Source organism: Camelus dromedarius, chromosome 16 (genome assembly GCF_036321535.1).
Source record: "Camelus dromedarius isolate mCamDro1 chromosome 16, mCamDro1.pat, whole genome shotgun sequence".
Taxonomy (NCBI): Eukaryota; Metazoa; Chordata; class Mammalia; order Artiodactyla; family Camelidae; genus Camelus; species Camelus dromedarius.
In genome coordinates, this window is record NC_087451.1 from 49,608,317 (window position 1) to 49,633,744 (window position 25,428).

At 39.4% G+C, this 25,428-nt stretch overlaps 1 protein-coding gene across 1 annotated transcript in view; it reads right to left on the minus strand.

The window, feature by feature from the left end:
* Positions 1-18,016, minus strand: part of CRLF3 (cytokine receptor like factor 3) — a 32,294-nt gene extending 14,278 nt beyond the window's left edge. Inside the window, exons 1-4 of the mRNA XM_031468323.2 lie at positions 17,827-18,016; positions 6,098-6,305; positions 3,118-3,205; positions 1,421-1,598 (exon numbers count right to left, since the gene is read on the minus strand). Of these exons, the coding sequence (XP_031324183.2) occupies positions 1,421-1,598; positions 3,118-3,205; positions 6,098-6,305; positions 17,827-17,943 (591 nt within the window). The 5' untranslated portion in view covers positions 17,944-18,016. The remainder of the gene's footprint in view (positions 1-1,420; positions 1,599-3,117; positions 3,206-6,097; positions 6,306-17,826) is intronic.
* Positions 18,017-25,428: the final 7,412 nt, after the last annotated feature.

The following is a 25,428-nucleotide window of genomic DNA, read 5'->3' on the forward strand; positions in this document are numbered from 1 at the left end:
GAATATATATATATATATATATATATATGTATGTATGTATAACTGAACTACTACGTTGTACACCAGAAATTAACACATTGTAAACTGACTACACTTCAATTAAAAAGTAAAAAAGAAAAAATTAATAAAAGACAAACCACCCAATAGGAAAGTGGGCAAAGACACGAATAAGCATTCTATAGAATAAGAAACACAGGCAGCCAAAAATAAATGAAATTATTCAACTTAATTTATGGGATGGAAAATGCAATTTAAAAATAAAACCACAACAAGATACTATATCGACAAAAACAAATTCTGACAATGCCAACAAGCATTGGTCAGGATGCAGAGTAAGAGGAACTCTCACACTGCTGGGAGAAGGTGCTCTGGTACGATCACTCTGGGAAGTGTTTGGTATTTCCCAGCAGAGTATAGATCCAATACTCTTAGGACTTCATAATTTCATAGCTAGGTATATACTTTATTTTTTATTTTTATTTTTTATTTACTTTTTTATTTTGGGGGGAGGTAATTAGGTTTTTATTTATTTATCTTTAATGGAGGTACCGGGAATTGAACCCAGGACCTCATGCATGCTAGGCATGCACTCTGCCACTGAGCTGTATGCTCCCCTAGGTACATACTTTAGAAAAAAAATCTTAAATGTGTATACAAGGAAACATGAATAATGATGCTTATAGCGAAAAGACAACAACAACAACAACAACAACAACAACAACAACAACAACAAAAAACCTGAAAACTGTAGGTCCACTGGTAGGCAAAAGAATGAAAATGGAATAAGTCTTCAAAAGCATCTCTACTTCTTTCTTCTATACCAAGGCTGCGTTTTTTAAAAATCCCATTTATCCCATTTAAGAAAATAGCTCCCAGAAGCTGACTATCCACCTGTTAACAATATATCTGTCAAGAGCCAAGACACTAGACTCATTTGGACATGGATTCTATCTAAACTATGGTCACTTACATACATAATACAACTGAATACACAAAATTGTTGGCAATGCTGAGAGTGCAAAAAAAAAAATCACACTTTAGGAATTTTAGTTCAGAGGTATCAATTCAGAATTGAACAGAAAAATGTCAGACACACAATATTCACGATGACATTCTGACTTTACTAACACACAGAAATGGGGGCGATCCTTATCTCACCAAGAGTTAAGTTTGGGAAATATGTGGTGAGAAACCACATTCTGACAGAGAGATTTTTATAAGTACCTTCAAAACTGTTTATCTCAAAACTGGAAGCGCTACCTCAGTTCAAGTTCCCCGTGACTAGTTGTAAAGCAAAAGGAAGTTTCATTTATGAAGAGAAGAAGATATTCAAAGGAAATTAATAAAAACATAATCATGTGGGCCCCCAAATCTCAAACCCATCCCGCTGAAGCCACTTCTATGATTCTGAATTGCATACCTTACACCATCGTACGATGATGCCTCCAGGTTTCTCTATCAATTCTTCTATCTGCACCGGTGGGCGAGATGCTACCGTTCCATGCTTGAAAATGTGGTCCTTCACTATGTTAAGAATTGAGTCATCCAACTGAGCAGATAAACAAGGCACATCAACCAGCAAAGGCACTTCTGGTAAGCTGAGGAAACAAAGCTCTTGTGCTTATGAGGCTTTTAATGGAGAGTTAAAAATACAAGGAAGGGGGGAGGAGGGTGAGAAGGGATAAACTGGGAGTTTGAGGTTTGCAGATACTGACTGGTATATATAAAACAGATAAACAGGTTTATACTGTATAGCACAGGGAAATACATTCAATATCTTGTAGTAGCTTACAGTGAAAAGAATATGAAAATGAATATATGTATGTTCATGTATGACTGAAGCAGTGTGCTGTACACCAGAAATTGACACAACATTGTAAACTGACTATACCTCAATTAAAAAAAAAAACAAAAACAAGGGAGTCTAACCTTTAAAAATTCTGAATCACTATGTTGTACACCTGAGACGTATATAATAGTGTATATCAAGTATACCTCAATTAAAAAAAACATAACAAGGTTAGGGAAAAAGACTAAAAATACTGCTTTTCTAGAAGACAAAATATGTTCAGTATATAGTGACGGGCTTTATGTAAATTTATAACTCAAGAGGTTGATTATTTTGAATGCAACAACACTCATGTGGATATCTAATTTCTGGTATACTTGTTAAAAGATATCTGTCACATTAATTTTTATCCACAGATCCCAGGCTGTGTTAACAGGTGAAAATGCCTCATCCTAGTTGTGTTGCCTTGTTTGTTTGTTTGTTTGTTTGTTTGTTTGTTTGTTTGTTTGTTTTTAGCAATCAAAATGGAGTGACAGTGCCACATACATTCCTGTCTTTCATTCTTAAGATCTGTAGGGATATACAGCAATGCCATGAATGCACTGCCAAAAAATGTTTTTCTCTATTTCTTAATGAATTACTTTGCTTTGACTTCTCCTATATTTAAAAACAGAAATGCACCATTTTCAAAAACTTTGATCTGGGCCATAAGACTAAGGAATGTCTAACAGTACAATCTGATTCTGACTGCTTTTCTAAAATCTTTAAAGAGTTTTGTGGTTGAAACTAGAAGACATCTTAATCACATTCAGTATTCTTTTAGAACACTTTAAGTTTTGTTGCTGGTAACTTTGCTGAAGAGCTTTGTTTTTCAATACACTCTTTAAAAAAAAACTTAAAAAAATAACAAGGAATATTTTAGATCAGTCACACTATAATGATGCAACAATGCTAATGGAAGTGGGGGCTGTGCAAGATGCTATGTAAAGATTCTCCTCCCAAATGAATAAGAGAAAACTGGTGGGACAGCAATTGTCAACTTTATACCAAAAGATCTGGTTTACTGAGCTGTGACTGTTTTGATGATATGTTCAGAATTTTAAAAATTTAACCATTTTCTTACACATAAGGATTGAAGAACACCTGCAGTAATTCTATACCAAAGATTACCACCACCACTATTTCATACTAATAATACTGGAACTGAGCAGGGAAACCTTCAAAAATATATTCTTTCTATCTCTCTTAATCAGAATTTTTAACAGAGGAGAAAAGAAAGAAAAAGAAAAGCAGACAGTTTAAGCCCAAGAGACGATAACTCTTTTTACCTGTCCAGCTGGATGTGTGAGGCCTTCTTGGCAAAGCTCCACAGTTTTTCATTCTCCTTTCCTACACCCCCCAGAATGGCGATCTCACCTGCAGTCAGAAACAAGAGAGCAAGTCCAGCGAAAGCTGGTCACGTTATAAAGTAATCAACACAGCCCCTGTTCTAGGTGGGTCTCTGGTTCTCTTGAAAACCACTCCTAAGTGATGTCACAAATTCTCCAAAAGTAAATGTGGAAACTATTTCAGAAGTGACTTTAACGTTACACACAAGGGGAGAAGGGATATGCAATGCCAAGACTATGCCAGAGATGAAAGACTCTACACAAGGAAATCTGGTTTGTGAACCCATTTTATGCAAGGCACAAGTCCCAGGGACCTCTTCCCATCCCCTCTACAGAACCTTTACTAACTCTAGTAGGAGTCAGTGCAAATATTACCCTGACACGGTCAGTAGGGTGAAGGGTCATATAAAGGAAACACTATATAAAGGAATAAAAAAAAAAAAAAAAAAAAAGACTGACGTCTCTGTCCATCCACAGCCCTGAAGAACACTACCAGAGCTGTTTTCCATCTCAATGTGCCCTGGAGCCACTCGAGTTTTTCTGAGACCACATGACATGCTCTTCTCCCTCACCAAAAGGAAAACAGAGACACACTGAACGCTGCCTCAAAATCCTCAAAATTCCATAAATAAGTTTTTAGCCCTTGGGAAGGGAGGGGAGGAAAAAGTAAGAAATTTGAAATATTTCTGAAGTATACAAAAAAAAAAAATTCTAGCATCAGATGCTATTACAAACATGTATGTGCCTCAAAGGATTTATTTCCTAAAATAAAAACACTGGTCAGCCCTCATGGGTAGACACTCTTGACCTGTGCTGAACTGTCACTGGGTTTGTTTCCAAATGCTAAGCCCCCAGGGAAAGACATTCTGCAGTTGTGCTAAAAAGAATTTTCTCAAAGGCACTGTTATGGTCAGTGGCAAATAAACACTTTTCCTTGAAGATAAGACAAAAGTGCATTTAGCATGTAAAGATAACACTAGAGCCATAGTCTATTTTTATTATTATTTTTAAAATTTTATTTATTTATTTTTAAATGGAGGTACTAGGGATTGAACCTAGGACTCCGTGCATGCTAAGCACGTGCTCTACCACTGAGGTATACCCTCTTCCACCTAGTGCCATAGTCTAAGTGAGACTAAAAAGGGGACTAACTTCCAGTTGGACTGACAGACCTGGGAGCCACGCACATTGTATCCTAAGCCGCTCACAGAACTCAATGCAGAATGGATGGTATGTGGTCTCCCTCCCTGGATCCTCTCCCTACCTGCCTTTTAAAGGTTGGCAGCCCTCAGAGCTCTACCTTCTGTTCCCTTCTCTTCTCATACTGAAAAGAAGTTTCTCAACATCATCTCTTGATGATTGTATTTATTCCCATGGATTCAGATGGGATGTACACACCATTCATTGCCATACTGACATCTCCAGGTGTGACCTTTCTCCTGAGCATCACACCCACATTCCCAGCATCTGGCATCTTCAGCACCTCAAACTCAACAAGCCCCAAACCAACTGTCTAACTACCCACCTTCTTCCTTCGTTTCCTGTGTCAGTAAATGGCACCATTCACTCACTGATCATCTAAAATCAGACAGCTTTGGGTCATCCTAAATCCTGCCCTTTCTCCTCCATCCTATAACCAGGCAATCCCCAATAATCAACACTTACTGCTCAGTAAAATCACCAATAATTCTATCTCCAAAAAATCTTACAGCCAGCTCTGCTTCATCTTCACCTGCATCACTCCCCACCCAGATTCCCGCCACAACTTTCTAATCAGCTATTCTGCTTCTTCACAACCTCTAATACAGCCTCTGAACGGTAGGCAGTGTCACGTTTTAAAAATGCAAATCTGGGGGGTGGGAAGGGACTGGGATTTCAAAATGTAGAATAGATAAACAAGATTGTACTGTGTAGCACAGGGAAATATATACAGGATCTTGTGGTGGCTCACAGCCAGAGAATGTGACAATGGATGTATGTATGTTCATGTATAACTGAAAAACTGTGCTCTACCCTGGAATTTGACACAGCATTGTAAAATGACTATAACTCAATAAAAAATATTTGAAAAAAATGCAAATCTGACTGTGTAATTCTGCTGCCTCAAATACCTCAACACATCCCAGGTACACTCTTCACTTCACTCGGGACTATTTCTGCTTCCAGTCGCACTTTCTTTTACCTCCTTTTCCTCCTTTGTCTGCTTGATAAATTTCCTAAGACTCAGTGGAACTCCTCCTACGGAAAGCGATTCTATACTGTTCCAGAGTTGAGCACCTCCTTTTCTGTGCTCCCAAAGGTCTTAGATCTCTCTCATCATGTATGCCTCTCTCACTGCGCTGTGAACCTGAAAGGGCAGGACTATTACCTTCTTATTTAATGTACCTGACAAAGACCTACGGGAGGGAAGGAAGGAACAGAGGTAGACGTGAAGGCAGGAAGGAACCAAGGCAAGAACTGGACACACTTTAACCAAAACAACTGACTAAGGAACAGAACCACCACAATTTGAGGAGTAAACACCAACCCTACTCCTTAACCTTCTAAAAGGAACAATGAAATTAAATTCAATAAACCATCAACACTTTGAAAAATATGTGAACAGACTCAAAATGATGGTAAAATTGCTGTGTTCACAAGTAAATGAGATATTAGCATAGAACCATTTGAGAAAAATCATTTACTCCTCCTTACTTTGTAAATGATTATAATTAGCACATTAATGGCACTTACCACTTTGTAAATGATTATAATTAGCACACTGATGGCACTTAACCCTAGGAGACCTCACTGTGCACCTGTCATCCTATATTACAAACTGCCCCAAGGTACGAACAGCCCAAGCACCCTGCAGACAGCGGGAAGCCTGCTGGCACCCTGAGAAAGCAGCAAAGGGGCAAAGGGCTCCCCAGACTCCCACCTTCTTGGACTAAGTCTTCTGCAGTGTTGACGCCGTGCTCAATCAGCTTCTGGCAGTCATCTAGTGGTTTAATGGTCTCCTGTTCAATGGTGTCCACCTCTTGCAAAAGGGTCACCAATCGCTCATCCAGGAGCTTCCCAAGGGTTCCCTTTAAATCATTAAAATGCTGTTTGAGGACATCTCTTGTCTGGGATGCACTCTCTCTGATCTGAAAAGAAAGAACATAAAAACTCAGAATGAGAATCTCTGGAAAAGGCTAATCCACAGGCATCAATGCATAATAATCTCAAGGCACTGCACAATCATCACCTTCTATTTATTGATAAACCAGATGTGAGTCATCTGTGCGCATATGCAGAACTGCAGTAGAACTGGCCCTCAGGTGAGACGGGATGGGTCCCCTCATTCACAGACGATGTCAGTTTGGTGAAGTTAATTAAGTACGCCATGCCTCAACTCCCTTATTTGTCAAATGAGTATACTAATGCTCACCTCATGGAGCTGCTGTGAGGGTTAAATAAACACAACCTATGTACTGCACTTGGTAAAGTAACTGGCACATCGGTGTTCTCAATAAATAAATGTAGAAGTAAGTAGTATCTACACAAAGTAGCTCTTAGAAATAGTATGTTTCAGTTCAAAAAAAATTTTATATTAAGCAGGGATTAAAATTCATTCTATTTTAAAGAAGTAAAGAATGGTAGACTAAAAAGCCATAGTATAAAAAACACACACACACACAAAAGGACTAAAGGCCCTTATTATGCTAAAAGAAAACTGAGAATTTATTTAAAATCCACAAGGCTCATAAAAGGCAGAAAATGTTCAGGAAAACACACCTCTGGGACAATGACTTCATCCTTTTTGAGTCACGGTCCTCTCTGTGAATCTCAATGAGAAGTTTATACACCTTCTTCCCAGAAAAATGAATAATCCCTAACTAAAAGAAATGTATTCAATTTCAGAGATTACAAATGCCTTCAAATCTCAACCATGGCTTGCCCGGAGCAGTAATTCTGAAACTTGGTTTGCAGAGGAATCACATAAACTGCCTGTTATAATTCAGATTGCAGGGCTCCACTCAGAACCAGCTTGGAGAAGGGGCCAGAGGAGTGTATGGACAGAGTTCTTATTCACAAGCACTCTTGTGATTTTGTAGCCCATGTTTTGAGAAACACTACCCTAGGTCCACCGAGCCCAGATTAAGAATTGCTGTTCTAGGACATGACAGGAAAATCTTTTCAACTCACAACTATTTTGAAAACAAATCAGTTGCCCGTACAGACACTAGATTTTTTTTTTAAGGAATACAGATAACACACAATTCCCTTTTTCTCACAGGGAAATTCTAACTTCAAGACAAACATTCAGTTGAATTAAAGCAAACACATATTCTATTTTGCAGATATTATATTAGTTTCCTATGACATGTTATGTTTACCACCCTGCCCCTTTGCTAACTTGACCTTAGCAAGAGTATCTGAAGTCCAAGAAAAATCCACCAAGAAAAGAACACATCAAAACATGGATAAAGCAGAATATTTCAACAGTTAAGAGAAATTTAGAAAGCTTCCTTTTTATTCTCTAACACTAAATTTAAAAAGCAGAATGCAAAATTGTTTTCCAGAAATATTCTCAACCATGCAAAAACAAAAGATGTCCATGCTAAGGACTACAAAGATACACAAGGGAACAAAAGGATGGGGAGGGGGTGTTAATTGGCTGGGGTGGGCAGATAAAGAATTTTTTCTCCTTTTGACACAAATGTAAGTTACAATGGTATGTGTGCAGTAAGAGAGTTCCTCTAATTATGAAGAAAAAGAGAAATCCTAATTTAAGTTTAATTGTTCACTAGTCTCTGTAGACTTGCTCAAGAACTTCTAAATCCAAGTCAAAATTTTAAAAACGCTGGGGGTAAACTCAAAATGTATTTGATTTGGTGTATCATTCAACTGTGGGATTCCTGAGAGCAGCACCTAGCAAATACATGTTGTTTAATAAAATTAAGTTAACCATGTATGCCTTTAAGACCTTTTAAAAAGAACCAGGGAGACAATGAGGTGTGATTTGGATACATCACCTGAAACATTGTTAGAAATGCAGATGCTCAGGCCCCACCCAGAACCACTAGATCAGAACCTGCATCGGAAGTAAGATCCCCAGGTGACTCATACAGACCTTACAGGCACAAGAATAAGTGAAGACAACATGTCAAACGCTGAACTACAGATCGCACCCCCACCACCGAGAGGAAACTCTGCAGTCCAGAGCTATACCAGCGAGGTCCCGCCTGGCTCCTTAACGGACGCTGCACACACAGGAAGTGCACTGGTTAGGTAAAGTCAGTTTCCTCTTTAGAAAGAATTCAAAAGCTCCTTCAGCTGCTGCAGAGCCTCACTCCGTTTTGTTTTTGTTTCAGAACCTCAGAAGAAAAATAAAAAAAAAAAGGAAGTGTGTGAACACACAGCAGTAAATGGGCCAGTGAAGGGAGAAACTGTTTCTAAATCCAGTTCCTATAATTTCATTGTTAATCTGAGCCATTTGGGTTCACAGATTCCTGACCACCGCTGTTTCAAACTTGACACTACCTTGGCATCATTTTCTTCCCTGAAATAGTTCATAATGCAAAGCCACAGTCACCTTTAATCCAATCATGCAACTAATCAAGATCATCTGCTTGGCTTTGATGAAAGTAATTGTAAAATGCGGTCTTCACTGCTGAGTGAATTTCTTTGTGTCTGATGTGGTACCAGGGTCCAGTGTGCTCCCTGTTAGCTCAATAAAGTTGCCCAATAACTCTGAGAGGCGAGTCTGTATTGTCTACGTTGAAGAAGGCAAGGCTCAAAGAAGTCGAATACCTTCCCCACAGCTTCCCAGTGCCAGAAACAGTCTGACTCCAAGGACCAAGGGCTTTCCCCTGCACCAAGCTGTTTAGTACTGACAGACCCCATTTTAAAGAGTTCCAGTAAACTGGTAACTTCTGTATTGGCTGAGGACACTTCCTGCTGTAACATGTATTTCTTGCCCTTGCATAAAGAATCCTGTGATAGACAATGGGGCAGGGCAAAACAACCGTGAAGGTGTGTAACAAAGTACACTTAAGAAGAATACAAATGACACACAACACAAGGCCTCAAAAAAGGAAACTGTAATATACATTGTTTATGTTGGTTAATAATATTCAGAACTGAAACCTCTACTGTAACAGACCATTAAAATGTACATACAAAATTTCCACTACAGTTGACTCTAATTCCAAAGCAATTGCATTTCTTAGGTTTTGACATGAGGACAGGTTTCCCCAAATGCCAAAAAATCAAGTTTATACATCAATCCTAAGCCATGCAAAAGCCTATTAAATATATACTTCACAGCTCTCCAAAGCAACAGTGACTGATACATTTTCCTCTAGAGGTCAGCTACTAAAATGTCACAAAATCTATGTAGGATCTGATTTTAAGACATCTCTGGTCTTAAGTGGCAATATATATTTGCTCTATTTATAACAGTAATATAACGTGTGTTTCAGGAAATTAAGTAACTGGATCTCCACTAGTGCCTCCAAAACATGCATTTTCATGACTTTATAGAAGAAAGGAATTTTTATCCTCCAAGTTTACTCTAAGAATTTATTTTCCCAATTGCTTTGCTTATCAGAAACTAAAACTATTTTTAAATTAGAGACTGACTTTAAACACTATTACTATTAGCTAACAAGAACACAGGAATCAAAAATTAAAGACAAGCGGGGAGAGTATAGCTCAAGTGGTAGAGTACATGCTTAGCATACACAAAGTCCTGAGTTCAATCCCCAGTACCTCCTCTAAGAATAAATAAATAAATAAACCTAATTACCTCCCTGCAAAAAAATTTTTAAAATTCAAAAAAAAAATTAGGCAAAGTAAAGATACAAAATAGTCAACTGAAATTGAAGAAGCTAACCAAAATATTTCTTCTCGGTTCGTATGAAATGTACTGCATTAGCTATTTGTCTTCACACTGACACTAAGACATTAGTCATTAAAAGTAATAATAATGGCAAAAATAACAATACAGGAACAGTACCATCTACTGAACACTTACTGTGTTATACCCATGGTCTCACTTAAACTCTACCACAACCCTATGAAGAAATCATCTGCATGTGAGTGGCATAGGAGTCAGATGAACTTGCCCACATCACAAAGCTGGTCAAGTGGCAGAGAATTTGAATTGTCGGATTCACGGATGAACTCACAAGCCTTGCTACATTTCCTTCTTGTCTCTCTTACAGTAAGGCTTTTTTTTTTTTTTAATGCTTATTTGAAAACTTTCAAGAAGAAACTCTTTATTATAGGATTCGGCAGTCTGTTACATCACTGACCACCAACGAACCACGAGCCACGGCTCCTGGTACTCAGCCTCACAGAGACCTCTCTCCTAGAACACAGGCTGGGCTGGGGCCTGGCAGTGCAGTCCCTCGTGCACAGTTACAGAGAGGCACTGATGCTGTGCCAGTCCCAGGCCTCTGCCTTAAGAGAACCTGGCAACTTCCGCTTCTGCACTTTGTGGGGTCATTAGCCCCCACGAAAGCAGCATGCTTATCTTTCTTGAGAGAAAAAGTGGGAGGCGGAGAAGAGTGTGAGGGGCAGGAGGAAGAGAGACTGGCATCCAGGCCCACCCATGCCAGCGGTCCAGTTGAGTCCTGCTACCACATAAGGCTCCAAACAGGGAAGTGAACATTCTATCTTGAACATTCCAGCCTCAGCTGCCATCTGACTGCAATTACATGAGAGGTGCCAGCAAAATCCAGGGAACTGCCCAACTGAGCCCCAGTCAATCCCAGAATACTAAACAAGTCATTGCTTTTTAAGCCATTATGCTTTGGCATAGTTTATTATGTAGCAACAAATAACCAAGCCGTATGACAAAACAAATGTTTAATTCTTGATTACCTGCATCACTGAATAGGTGCATATAAGCAAGACCACGAACAAGCTAAAATGAAAGTCTGCAAAATCACACCCACAGCATTCATAGAGGCACTCATCTAATATTTATGAAGGTCTAGTATGTGCCAGGAATTGTGGTCAGAAAGATGAATAAGGCATGATCCTGACCTCAAAAAACTGTCAGTCTAGTAAAGGAGATAGTTGCAAGCAGACGTAACTAAAATTAAAACTACTGAATTCTTATACAAGTGGGACAGCCACAAACAGCCATCAGAGCTCAAAAAGGTTATTCTGCTGGGAAAGAAAGTAGGAGATAGTTAAAGAATAAGTTGCCACTTGGAGAAGTAGGGGAGGTCACCTTGAATAACGACAGTATTTGGTGGTATTATTATTATGGTTAACATTTATTAAGCAGTTCGTATGTCCCAAGCATTGGGCTAAACATTTTAAATACAGTGAAACATTTTAAGTACATTTCTCATTTTAATGCCCACATTGGCCAAGTAAAGTAGGTACTACTGTCACTGTATAGATAGGAAAATGAGGGGTCAGGAAAGTTAAGTTTTCTCAAGTTCTCATGACAGGAACAAGCAGGAATTAAGAGTAATAACTGCAAATAAAAGTGATCCATGAATACCCCTCAGTAGTACAAGCCTGTCCTACTTTGTTTAGCTTTTTAGATCACAAACTAACCATATTATTTACCAGATGTCTAGTAACAAGAATATTCTTCTCTATTAAAATTATATATACATTACACTCTACATTGAAAAACCTTTGTCTACACAGAGAGAAATTGGGTACCTCTGTGACACACACTTTTCAACGAACATCCCTGAGTTTAACATGATTGATTCCAAATGCTTGCTTTAACTCCCTTTTATATCCTACTATATTTCAAGTGGGGTTTGGACTCAACAAGCAGCAGCTTTCAGAGTGTTGTATTTAAAGACAATTTGTGAAAAGATTTGTTCGAGAAAAGATAATCGAATAGCCAGCGTAAACATGCAGTCCTTTGCACACAAATACACGTGCAGCTTTCTTCCCCTTTGGTGGTTATTCAGTTTTGCTTGTAGAGCTTTGCTTCCAGTATTTTGGCATTTCTGAGTCACGTATCAGCACACCACCAACAAATGCTCCCTAAGCACCTATGTGATAGACGATGCACCTCTGCATTAAAAATTAGACCATACATGGGAAATGTTTCATAAAACATGCTTACGATATAATGTTAACAACAACAACAAAAAGCCCAGATACGAAGTTGCATATACAGTAATCTTTCAATTTGGCAAAATAATATGTTTAGAAGGATACACCAAAATGTTAACGGTGGTTGTCTGTAAGAAGTAGAATTATGGGTTATTCTCAAACTATTTCATCTGTTCTTGGCTCTCCCCAGCCCTAGATTTAACCTCTTCTCAGGACGCTATAATAGGGACATTTTAATTACCACTGCAGTAACAAATTATTTTCAAACAGATTTTTGGACTGTTTTGAAAACGGGTATCAGAAGGGGAAGTGGGAGATAAAAGAAGCAATAATAGCTTTCTTTGCTGAGCTACTAAGACTTCCTGCCCTGGTTTTCTGAAATAACTTTTTTTTTCCCCTGCTGAGTCCTCTATCTGTTCCGGTCTTTAACTAGCATGGTATGTGTTTTCAAATCCTGTAGGAATAACAATCTACAGAGAACCTGGTATCGTGCATTAGAAATATCAAGATTCCTAATTAAAACATCAAAAAAATTATCTGCAATCAACTATTAAAAAATCCAAAACAAAATACTATGAGACACAAATGGCCACACTACAGGTGTTAAGACATACGAGGACAAGCGCTGGCTTGAGACTGTCAGTTATTCACTTGTCTGTCATTGCGTAATTAACAAACCTACGCTGTTTCAAACTGTTTTAATCTTGAGGATGAACCACAGCAATTTACAACAGCACACCTATGGTTTAAACTACAGAAACTGGTAGAGAGCTAGTGAAGCGCTACTGGTATACTCTAAGGCAGTGTGCCTCAGTTTTCAATGGGCACACACGTCACACCTGGTGATCTCGTTAAGGTGCCGATGATGATCCAGTAGGTCTAGGTGGGGCCTGATTCCTGCATTCTTCACAAGCTCTCTGGTCATAATACTACGGCTGCGGTCATGGCCCACGCTTGCAGTAGCAAGGATCAAAAGGACACCACTGGCCACAGCTGGGCAGGGTCCTAACCAAAGAGTATCTTAATTAGGTACCAAGATCTGGCCCTTTACTCTGAAAGAGCAAAGACATGCTCTTGTCCATGCCCTGAGAGACACTGGACCACACTAACGCATGAAGGCCAACACAATCATTTTATAGACTGAACAATAACTGTACACAGTCGAGAACACTAGTACTGTTGGCACCTCCAGTACCTCAAACTAATTCGCCTTTGATAATGTACAGAGATGGAGTTTCTGGACCTGTAAAAATTAAGGACTAGGCCCCAGACAGTGGCAAAGTCATCCACCTAGTGTCACTCGGTGAGACGTATCTGACTGGCCAGCTGACATCACTGACATCTTTTTTTTTTTAATTGAAGTAGTCGGTTTACAACGGTGTGTCAATTTCTGGTGTACAGCATAATAGTCCAGTCATACATATACATACACATATCCATTTTCATGTTCTTTTTAATTATAGGTTACTACATGATATTGAATATAGTTTCCTGTGCTATACAGTAGAAACTTGTTTATCTATTTCATACATAGTAATTAGTATCTGCAAATCTCGAACTCCCAATTTATCCCTTCCCCCACTCCCATAACTATAAGTTTGTTTTCTATGTCTACGAGTCTGTTTCTGTTTTGTAAATAAGTTCATTTGTCTTTTTTTCTTATTTTTCAGATTCCACATACAAGTGATATCATATGGTACTTCTCTTTCTCCGGCTTTCTTCACTTAGAATGATGATCTCTAGGTCCACCCATGTTGCTGCAAATGGCATTATTTTACTATTTCTTTATTGCTGAGAAGTACTGTCTGACATCTTGATTAGCTATCTCAACTTAGAACAAGTAGGAAAGTCAACCCTATAGAAATAAACAAGTGAGAAAAAACATAATGGAAGTGAAATCTAAAAGTGAATATACAAGAATTTAGGTTTCTCCTATTTGTTTTGTTTTTAGGGGGAAGAGTAATGATTAGCCACCAAAGGAAAGAGTAAATCCATGAGAGCAGTGGTCTGTTTCCCTGATCACAGTATTTCTAGGACCTAGAACTATCTCTGACCCACAGGAGGCACCCAATACATATTTATTGAGTGAATGAACAAATGAGTATTTAAGGAGAGTGGGAGTTAACTTCTTTTGTATTTACATCTTAGTACCAAGGATTCCAGGGAGCTATAAAGAACTATTCTTAATGATTTCAACATCAGTTAGGCCAGGCTGGCTATAAACATTATCTGATTTCCTGAAGACAATGAGTATCTCTTGAGACTTTAACTTATTCCAAGAGTAAGAGTTACAGACTACCCTTCTTTCCTACATAGAACTTCCTTTTCTCTCAAGACAGAGGGTAGGGCTAAAACTTAACCACAAGAGGAGAAACTGCTACATGCTGGCAGTTGTTTTTGACAAAATGACTTAAAAGATTGTTACTCTTGTTCCTTCTAAGCTTTCACAGACATGATTTCCTAAGGGCAAATTTCATGAGAGATTTTTAAAGAGTAAGAAACAAAAGCAAAGATACAAAGTATGCCAAGAGTTCTTGAAAACGTTCAACTAAGTTACCACATGACCCAGCAATGCTTGAGCATATACTAGAAGAATTGAAAACATGTCCACATGAGAACTTGTACATGAATGTTCACAGCAACATTATTCACAATAGCCAACGGCAAAAATAACCCAAGTGTCTATCAGCTGATGGTTGGATAAATAAAATGTAGTATATCCATACAAGGAGTATTACTCAGCCATAAAAAGGACTGCAGTGCTGATACACACTGCCGCATGGATGAACCCTGAAAACATTATGCCTAACTCAAAGAAGCTAGGCACAAGGGGCCACATACAGTATGATTCCATTCATATGACATGTCAAAAATAGTCAAGTCCAAACAGAGACACAAAGTAGTTTAGTGGTTATCAGGGGCTGGGAGAATGACAGCTAACAGGTGTGGGGTTTCTTTTGCAGGTGATGAAAATGCTTTGGAATAAGTGGTGATGGATGCACAACTTTGCAAGTACACTAAAAACTCCTGAATTGTACATTTTAAGGCATGAATTTTATGGTATGTAAATTATATATCAGTAAAAAAGTCATATGCCGGGGGGAGGGTATAGCTCAGTGGTAGAGCGCCTGCTTAGCATGCACGAAGTCCTAGTTTCAATCCCTAGCACTTAAGTTAAAAATAAATAACGTAAAATTAACTACCTCTCTCCCCCACAAAAAATATAAATAAATAAATAAAAGTTAAAAAGTCGTATGCCAAAAGGAAATAAAATCAGCAAGTAAAAAACTTACACAAAAGAACCATCCTCCTTCTTGGCTGTCTCATCCTTGCCCCATGCAAAATCTTTGACTAAAAAGCCGTATATTTCATGTAGTTACTCTGAAAATGACTGGAACCCTAAAAATATCCAAACCACTAAGCAAAAGCAGCTGCTTATTTTGATAACATTTTTGTAACAAAGACTTTTCTTAAAACGCAAGTTGACAGAGGACTTTGTCCACAAACCCAAATGTGTACCTTGCACTAGAATTAGCTTTCAGGAAGAATCAAAACTTTTAGAACGAGAAGCTGTTGTAACTGGCACAAAATACATTCCAGTTCACGAGAGCTACAGTGTAGTCAGAAGGCAGTGTCATCAAGAACCTATGTGGAATGGATGTTCTCTTAGTGTTTTCTGTCTCAAGCCCCGAAGACAACAGGCCTCAAAAACAAAATGAAACTCCATGCCAAAGTCCACTAAATTATAGGAAAGTATGCCCTCTATTTAAGCTATCATACACAGAATTTAAAATGTAGGTTTGGACATTGAATACTAAACCATTTAGGATGGGATCATACTGAATTATTTTTCACTCTGTTCAATAGCACACGTTCAAGATCAATTACTTAAATACTACTCCCAGGTGCTAAGTTTATTCATTTAGTTTCAACCCTACTGTTTCTTAATTGTTGATGCAGTTAAGCAATAGTCTTGCTCATATATAAGGTACCTTAACTGGTTGAAACATTAACCATATAATAAGAGACACTTCAATCTCTTTTAAAACATGTCCTAGATTGAGAACCTCTATTTCTTTTTTGTTGTTGTTGTTAGTCTTTTTTGGGGGGAGATGGTAATTAGGTTTACTAATTTATTTTTAGAGGAGGTACTGGGGATTGAACCTAGGACCTCATGCGTGCTAAGCATGCACTCCACCACTTGAGCTATACCCTCCCCCCTGAGAATCTCTATTTCAAAATAGCAGGAAAAATAATGCAGATGTTTTCAAGTGGAAATCATGATGAATGTGTTGGAAGGCCTTGAAAAGCATTTGTCAAATCAGGATCACCATACCTAGATTTTGCTCCCAGCTTTGCTGCTAAACTACAAATGATGCCTGGCCTACATTTAAAATCTACAAGAATTTTTAAAGATATAAAACCTAAAGCATGTTGAGCATCCCTAATGATGAAAATATCCAAAGGCACGGTTACCACAGCACTACTCTGCCAGTTGTACATTTTCAGATTCTACGCAGCATGGGAGTTACCGGGATGACAATACAGACTGATAACAAGTGTGATGCAGAAAACATCCTACTCAGTGATGAATGGATTCTCACTCCCTCAAATGATCCCACTCAGATGGAATCCCACTGACTAAAAAAGCATGCATTAAGCACCTGAATTAATAGTAGCTGGAGGATTATCTGTCCAGCTACACATTTGCAGTGGGGTTATATCTTTTTCTGTTTATGTTCCACGGTGTAGCAAAACCAGGTGGCTTTCCCATATCTTTGATAACCATGTCCCCAGGGAACAGATAACTGCTGTCACTTGAAGGCATATGTATCTTCTTTCAGCACTTCTCTCTTTAAATCTGTTTTTCCATTCCCCTACACTTTTGTATTTGAGCCCTCCAGGGTTTCATTTTCCTTCTTTTGCCCTTCCAACACAGCTTCACCTGAAATTCTAAACTATCTAGAATGGGATCACGCTAAACGATCTTTTAATGCATTCAAAATCACATGAGATATTAAGCGCTACTTTCAGACATTGATTCCATTCATTTAGTGTTAACCCTACAGCTACTCCATCTCTCTCTCTAGTTCTCCCCTTCCAATGTCCATTTTGCTTCCACTTTCATCTTTTCCCAAGTCACTGCCTCGCATTCCCCTCAAGCTCTCTAAAACCAGTCTCCATCCATATGGCAGGTTTTCCAAAGAATCTCCACCTCCCCCAACTCTCAATCTTCACTACCCTCTGTGACGCCCTGGGATTTTGCTCTAGTCCCTCGCGCTCCCCAACCTCGGCCCCACCCCATCCCCATCACCGCCCCACACAGTTTAGGTAACGCCCCTCACTCTCCACCCCTCAAACTTGCCTCTTTCCCTAAAGACCCCCTCCCCCCCGACCCCCGCGCAGAACCCACCTCCCGGATTCCAGACCCTGCTAGGTCTCCCTCACCTTCAGAGACCCATTCCTTCTTCCTTCAGAGTTTCCAAACGCTCCCACCCCTCGGAGCCCTCCGTTCCGTCGCCCACCGCCGGGCACCCCGCGCCCTCCCCGGGACCCGCAGCGCCCCTTCGGGCGCGGCCCTCCGACCTGCCTCCGCGCCTCCCGCAGCCCCTGCAGCCTCTGGCCCAGCTCCCGCCGGTAGCTCTGCGCCGCCTCCACGTTCTCACGGGCCTCTTGCAGCAGCAGCTCGGGCTCCAGCTCCATCGCCCCCGGGTCCGGCCGCGCGGCCGGCGGGTGCGGGCGCGGTTCCCGACTGTCCCGGGCGCCGCCGAGCGGCCCGGCACGGCCACGCGCAGGCGGAAGCGCCGCCCCGCCCCGCCCCACGGCGGCCTTGATTGACAGCTTCGCGCGACGCGCGCCCAGGTCCCAGCGCCGCCCGCGGGGCAGACTCTGCGCGTCCCAGCGCTGCTCCCGCGCACCGCCTGGCTCGCAGTGCTTCCTCGCGTGGAGTCAGGGAAAGATTGATAACACCTGACGAAGTGCTTCCCACATCTTATCTCATTCTGTTCTCACTACCAGGCCTCCTTGCACCTTCATTCCACAGAGGAGGAAACTGAGGGACAGAGAGGGGAATAAACTTTCTCCAGCTGTCGGGATTTCAACCCATATGACTCTTAAATCATCATTTTCCTGCCTCCCTAGTAAATGAGCATCCCTGCAGCAGCCGGTGTTTTAGCTTACTGTGAACCAGGCAGCACACTCAGAGGAAGCAGATAAGGGCTCGTAGTCTAATGAGTGAGCCTAAGAGGCCTAAGCATTGACCCAGGTAGATACCTCAGTCCTGGCAGAAGTCCAGGACGGGTATTAGCAAGCTTTTTCTGTGCGGGCTAGTAGTGAAATTTGGAGTTTGGCGGGCCATGAAATTTGTGTTGTAATTTAGTAAGTAAATGGGCGTGACCATGTGCAAATAAAACTTTGGGGCACAAATTTGAATGGCACATAATTGTCACCTGTCACAAAATATTCTTTGCATCCTTTACCAACTATTTTAAAAAGTGAAAACCATTCTTAGTTCAGGGTTCATACAAAAACAAGTGGTGGGTCGGATTTGGTCCTGAGCATGGTTTGCTGCCTCCTGGCCAGGTTTATTAGAGCTGAAAATTGCCCCTGCCAGGAAACAGACAGAACAGTGATTCACCCAAGGTTACACAACGAATCTGTGCTCGAGGTTAAATCCCAGTTTTCCTGGGCCAGACTCAAGCTCTTTCTACCACATTGTTCTGTGCTAAGTAAATGACACTTGAAATTAGAAAATTGTAGAAAATGAAAGACTTTCTAGAGGAAATGGAAGAATATCTTTTTCCTGAAGTAGCTGGGCACTTAGTAGATTCTCAACAAGTATCTGTAGAATGAATCAAGTTATTAATTAAATAAAAAGGAGTAAGGAAAAGCACGCCAGGTAGGACAAAACTAAGTGGTGGAGGGTACAAGGACTTGGAGATCCGCATATAAGTGGATTGTTTAAGGAAGGAGGAGCAGACCACTTTGGAGAGGTAGGACTGAATAAAATATTGGGAGATGAAGTTAAAATAAAATTAAGGGCCATAGAATTCAGGTTAAGAAGCTTTGACTTTAATGAATAGACATTACAGATTTTTTGCACACACAGTGACATTTGCAAAACAATGCTTTAGGAGGTTAAATGATAAAGAAAGGCCGGACTTGGGTCTGTGTTAGGATAAGTCAAGGGTTGGCATATGGTAAATTCTCAATAAATATGTGTTTTAGTGAAATGAATATGCATAGGACAGATGGAGGGGAGTAAGCAGGAAAAACTATACGGCATTAGTCTAGTTATGATAGGATAGTGGCTTAAATGAGGATGTTGGCCTTAAGGAGGTTTGACAGTGAAAGCAGAGGGAAAGATAGTTAAGTGGTTCAAGAGAACAAGAGGTTTCGGATGCAGAATGACTCAGTAAAAAATAGGATTTATTAAATACTCTTGAACATGGTATGTTCTGTGTGCTCTCTAAAGCTAATTGAACAGAACTGGCTCCCACTCCAGAAAACTTTCCTACATGAAATTAAACAAAAACAAAAAAAATTTTTTTTAATTTTTCAGAAAGTCAAGATACCAAACTTAGGCTCATTCAACTTTATTTCCTTAATCTACTAACTTATGGGAGGTAGAAAATGTGTATCTAATATATCCACACTGTACAAAAAAAAGTACCACAAGGAAAGCTGAAGAAGCTCTGCAAAATCACTCCCCAGGCTTGAAATTTTTGGATTTCTTTTTAAACTGTAGAGCACAAGTTTCTAAAGAATAAATACTCTGGTCAATAACAAAGAGGAGAGGGGGAAGGTATAGCTCAAATGGTAGAGCACATGCTTAGCATGCAGGAGGTCCTGGGTTTGAGCCACAGTACCTCCTCTAAAAATAAATAAATAAATAAACAAACCTAATTACCTCCCTCCACCCCCCCCCCAAACACAAAAAATAACAAAGAGGAGGATTGATCTAGAGGTGGCAATGACAGAAGCCAGCAGGCCATCAGACAGGGCTTTACAGAGTTATCTCTGTGGCATCACATTAGAATTGACTTTTCAAGTGTACCCAGAGGTGAGCAGATTCAGAGGCACAGATTCCTCATGGCTAATTAGACTTATGAGAAACAAACAAAGCAACTTGGTAATTGATTTATTTATGTAAGAATTTAATTGCCAAGAAAATTGCAACAACTGGAAAACCAACTTGTAGCCAGAGAGTTGTTTGGTAAACATGGATTCAGTCCAGAATAGTTTGGTCATCTGATGAACAAAAGCTTTCTCTCTCTTCTCTCCAACTTATTCTCAGAAAGCTCCTGACTCTATGGTGCATATACTGACAATTTTTCACTCTCTTGACTCCCCTTTTTTCAGACTTAATACTGTTAACACATTCTTTAGAATCAACTGGCTACAGCCAAATAAATCTTAGAACCTAGTTTCTGAATAACAACTCATACAAGGAAATACTTTCCAGTTATCCAAAGTAATCAAGAAATCATTCTAATTTTGACTTGTATCTCTTTTTTTTAAATTGAAGTATAGTCAGTTTACAATGTTGTGTCAATTTCTGGTGTACAGCATAATATTTCAGTCATATGTATATATATATGTATATGTATATATATATGTATATGTATATTCTTTTTCATATTCTTTTCATTATAGGTTACTACAAGATATTGAATAAAGTTCCCTGTGCTAAACAGTAGAAACTTGTGTTTATCTATTTTATATACAGTAGTTAGTATCTACAAATCTCGAACTCCTAATTTATCCTTTTCCACCCCCTTTTCCCTCTAGTAACCATAAGTTTGTTTTCTATGTCTGTTTGTTTCTGTTTTGTAAATAAGTTCATTTGTGTTTTTTTTTAGATTCCACATATTAGTGATATCACATGGTATTTTTCTTTCCCTTTCTGGCTTACTTCCCTTAGTGTGACAATCTCCAGGTCCATCCATGTTGCTATAAATGGCATTACTTTTTTCTTTTTTATGGCTGAGTAGTATTTCATTCTATAAACATACCACAAATTTTCTATCTAATCATCTGTCAATTTAGGTTGTTTCTATGTCTTGGCTATTATCAACAGTGCTGCTGTGAACATTGGGGTGCATGTATCTTTACAAGTTACAGATTCCTCTGGATATATGCCCAGGAGTGGGATTGCTAGATCATATGGTAAGTCTATTTTTAGTTTTTTAAGGAAACTCCATACTGTTTTCCATAATGGCTGCACGACTTGTGTCCCTTAAAAGCTTTTTACTTGTACAATGTCTTTTTTAATTTTGAAAATTCATATTTATAGAAATTGCAGAAATCAACGGAAAAGTTACACATACAGTGCAAAACATTTTTTCTCCCAAGTAAACCATGGGAAAGTAACTTGCCAACATCCTATAAGTACATTCTCCTATGAACACAAAATGCAACCATCAAAAACCAGGAATTTAATATTGATACTTTATTACCATCTAATTCTCAGACCCCCTCATTCAAGTTTAATCAATTGTTACAGTGAAGTCCTTTATTAAAATGGATCCAGTCCAGAATCAAGTATTGTATTGAACTGCTATGTCTCTGGACAGTCTCCAACTCATGGCATAGAAACTCTCCTTAACATTCTCTTCTCCACTTTCATTGTCTTATTTCCCATTAGCGCTCTGGAGTTCCTCCCTCAATCTCTTGCTCCCTATTTAACCCAGACCTCCCGATACCCATCCTCTTTCCCACATGCCTCTTAAATTTCTCCCAATTCTTTATCACAGAAGCTCCAGAGCCACATTGAAGAAATCCGCAGGTGAGGAGGTAAAGGCAAAATTCCGTTTTGTTAGTAGGTTGGGAGTACAAAGGCCAAGGCTGAGAATATATACAACATATAGAAAATATTTTGTTTTTGTCAGTCTTTCCTGAGTTTACCTCAATGGTCCCTTAATTTTTTTCCACTTTTATTGAGATATAATTGACATACAGCACTGGGTAGGTTTAAGACATCCAGCATAATAGATTGACTTACATACATCATGAAATGATTACTACAATAAGCTTAGTGAACATCCATCATCTCATACAGATACAAGATTAAATAGAAAAAATTTTTTTCCTTGTGATGAGAACCTGCAGGATTTACTCTCTTAACTTTCAACCCTAACATACAACAGTGTTAATTATATTTATCAGGTACTACAGTTTGTCCCTAGTATTTATTTACCATATGACTGAAAGTTAATGTCACCCTGACTGACTTATTCAGAATGTTCCTAAATGTATCTTTCGTGTTTATGTAGATCTTTTGCATAAGCCCATTACACCTTGAGTCTCCCTAGTTTTCCTCTCTATGCCTCCTTTCATTTTGTGTCCTTTCGGATAGCTTCAGTTACCAGTTACAGAAAACTCAAACTGTCTTTACCAGCAAAGGTGATTCATTGGCTAACATAATTGAAAAGGCTTTAGGGTTAGTTTGTTTCAAAGATGAGACTTCCTAATCCTTTTGCCATTTGTACCATTACCTTATTTTAAGGCTGTTTCATCTTGTACACCTTCTGCAAGGCATGGAAGGACTCCTTCCTGGACCCATCTCAGTAGTACCAACATGCTTATCTCCTAGAGGCAACCAGAAGACCTCCAATATTCCAAGTCCCAGTTGGCCTAGAACAGGTCACGTGCTCATCCCTGTACCAATAACTGTGGCCAGGAGGTGGGATTATGCAGATTACTCTCCAGGGATGCAGAGCCAGGGGTGAAATGAGCTTTCCCCAAATACACTGGCCAAGTGGGAGAAGTGTGTATACCAGAATGACAACAGTAATGGTTATCAAGAGAAAGAGATATAATATTGGGGAGAAAATGACAACTTTCTACTTTTTCTCCATGTGCTGACTACACGGTGTTAGTGCCAAAAAGGCACTACACTTGAAAGTTAGGAGACTTGGCTAAACATTGTGACTTCGGAAATATGTCTGAACTACATTTCTATAAAGTGACGATAATGTAAAATGTCTTCCTCCCAGGGCTTACATAAAGGCTGAATAATATGGCCAGGTAAAAACACACATTTATTTACAAAATGTTTAAAGAGTACAAAGTATATGTCTGGCTCTCTGCTAGGCGCTGGGAATCAAACCAGGAATGAGACTTAGGACTTGCTTTCATAGTCCAGTGAGGAGATCACACACAGATAAGCAGGAATTTACATGTAATACACTGAGTGCAAGGCACTCACTGGCACCTCATCCAGTTGAAGGCTAAGTGGAAGGAAAAAAGTGTCAGGGAAAGTTTCATGGACAAGGTGAATCCAGAGCTGAGTCTTAAGGCTTTTCTTGGCTTGGCCACAGGTGCTTCTCTCTTTTCCCATCCCAAACTGCATCAAAACAACAAATAAGGGATTTAAAACTGGACTAGGGACAAGTGGAACAGTAGAGAACATAAAAGAGCACTAGAGAGTTCCACAAATTTTTGGAAGATGAAAAGTAGGTGGGGAGGGAGGCTATGGTAGCTCAATGGTAGAGTATGTGCTTAGCATGCACAAGGTCCTGGGTTCAATCCCCAGTAACTCCAGTTAAATAAGTAAACCTAATTTACCTGCTCCACCACCCAAGGAGAGGGGAATGAATGTGGTTGGAGGAGTAGTAATTGCTCAAGTCAGTTGAAGGAATTTACATCCTTAACTGTAGGGGGCGAAACATTCAGAATTGAGCTAACTCTCCCTGAAGACTCCTGAGAAACTCAGGCTAGGAAGCCCTAGGTGTATACTTTTTAAAACTTGGGTCCCCTTGCCCATGTGCAGCAAAGCCAACCTACTGACACCAGATTGTGGTGAAGGAAAGTGCAGTGTTTTCTTGCAAGGCACCAAGCAAGGAATCCAGGTAGCTAGTGCTTTAAAGACCTGATCTCCCGGAAGGCTTTCAGGGAGATTTTTAAAGGCAGGGTGAGGGACAGGGTTGTAGGGGTGTGTGGCCAGCTTTTGATTGGCTGGTGGTGAGGTAATCACAAGTCAAAAACATCAACTTTCTGGTTATAACCCGTCTGGGGTCTCCATGCTAGTGGGCAGCATACAGTTAACTTCTTCTACCTGGTGGCGGTTTTAACATCTGCAAAACAGCTCAACAGATATGGCTCAGAGTATTATCTCTAGCTTTTGAGGAGGAAGTCCTTGACTTTGTTTAATGGCTAAACTATTATTATTTTGTCTTGTTTGATGGTTTTCCTTTTTTTCTGCACTTTCCCACTTCCCTGATTAAAGGTACTCTTTGGAATTTGGGGAAGCCTAGGAGACTAAAGTTTTTCTATAGACAAGAGGCAGGCAGAGGACATAGGGGTGGGAGGTCTGTTCTGGGAAGGCCCCATAGTGTACTGCTCAGTCACACTATGAACATTTGTATACAAGTGCATAAGTCTTTATAATATAACTATATTGGGAAGGTGGGAGGATAGGAAGTGTGGAGGGTGATGTTACGAGAGAGTTAAATCCTTAACCACCATAACAGGACATTAATGAATACTGTTGAAAATTATTAGATCAAGAAATAGATGTATAAAGATATTAAAGTATTTAAAGATAAGGAGATAGTGCTAGAAGAATTTTGCAAGTGGTTGCCTCTGGGAACAGAACTGGGGTATGAAATAGAAATCAGCTGATTTTTGATAATAAGTTTTGTAATGCTCTTTGACATTTTTATCCAAATACAGGTATTACTTGGATAACTATAAAAGTTAATAATAATTTTTAAGTGTAGGGGTTATCCAGATGGGGAAGATAATCCAAAACAACCCAGGCACACCGTACATGCTTACAAATGTGAAAGCTCATTTAATTTAGAACTGACAAGTGCCTTAAGCTCCTAAATAAAAGTTGTGTAAAATACTAACTACGTATCTAAAATTAAACTCAGCGCAAATGCTTAAAACCCAATGTATTTTAAACGCTTAGTTCTTTAGAAGAATAAAAAGCGTGAGAGACAAACCCTATAACCCAGCAATTCCTCCCAGCAATTCTGTAAGTGTGTATTCTAGAGAAGCATTACATGTGTTCAAGGAGACAAGAATGTTCATGTTTAAATAACAGAAAATCGGAGACAACTTAAATGTCCATCACTAAGGAAATGGATAAATAAAATGTGTATAATTTGGTGGAATGCTCATTAATGAAAGAGAATGAATCAGATCTACACGTATCATGGATAGCTCTTGAAAACACTGATC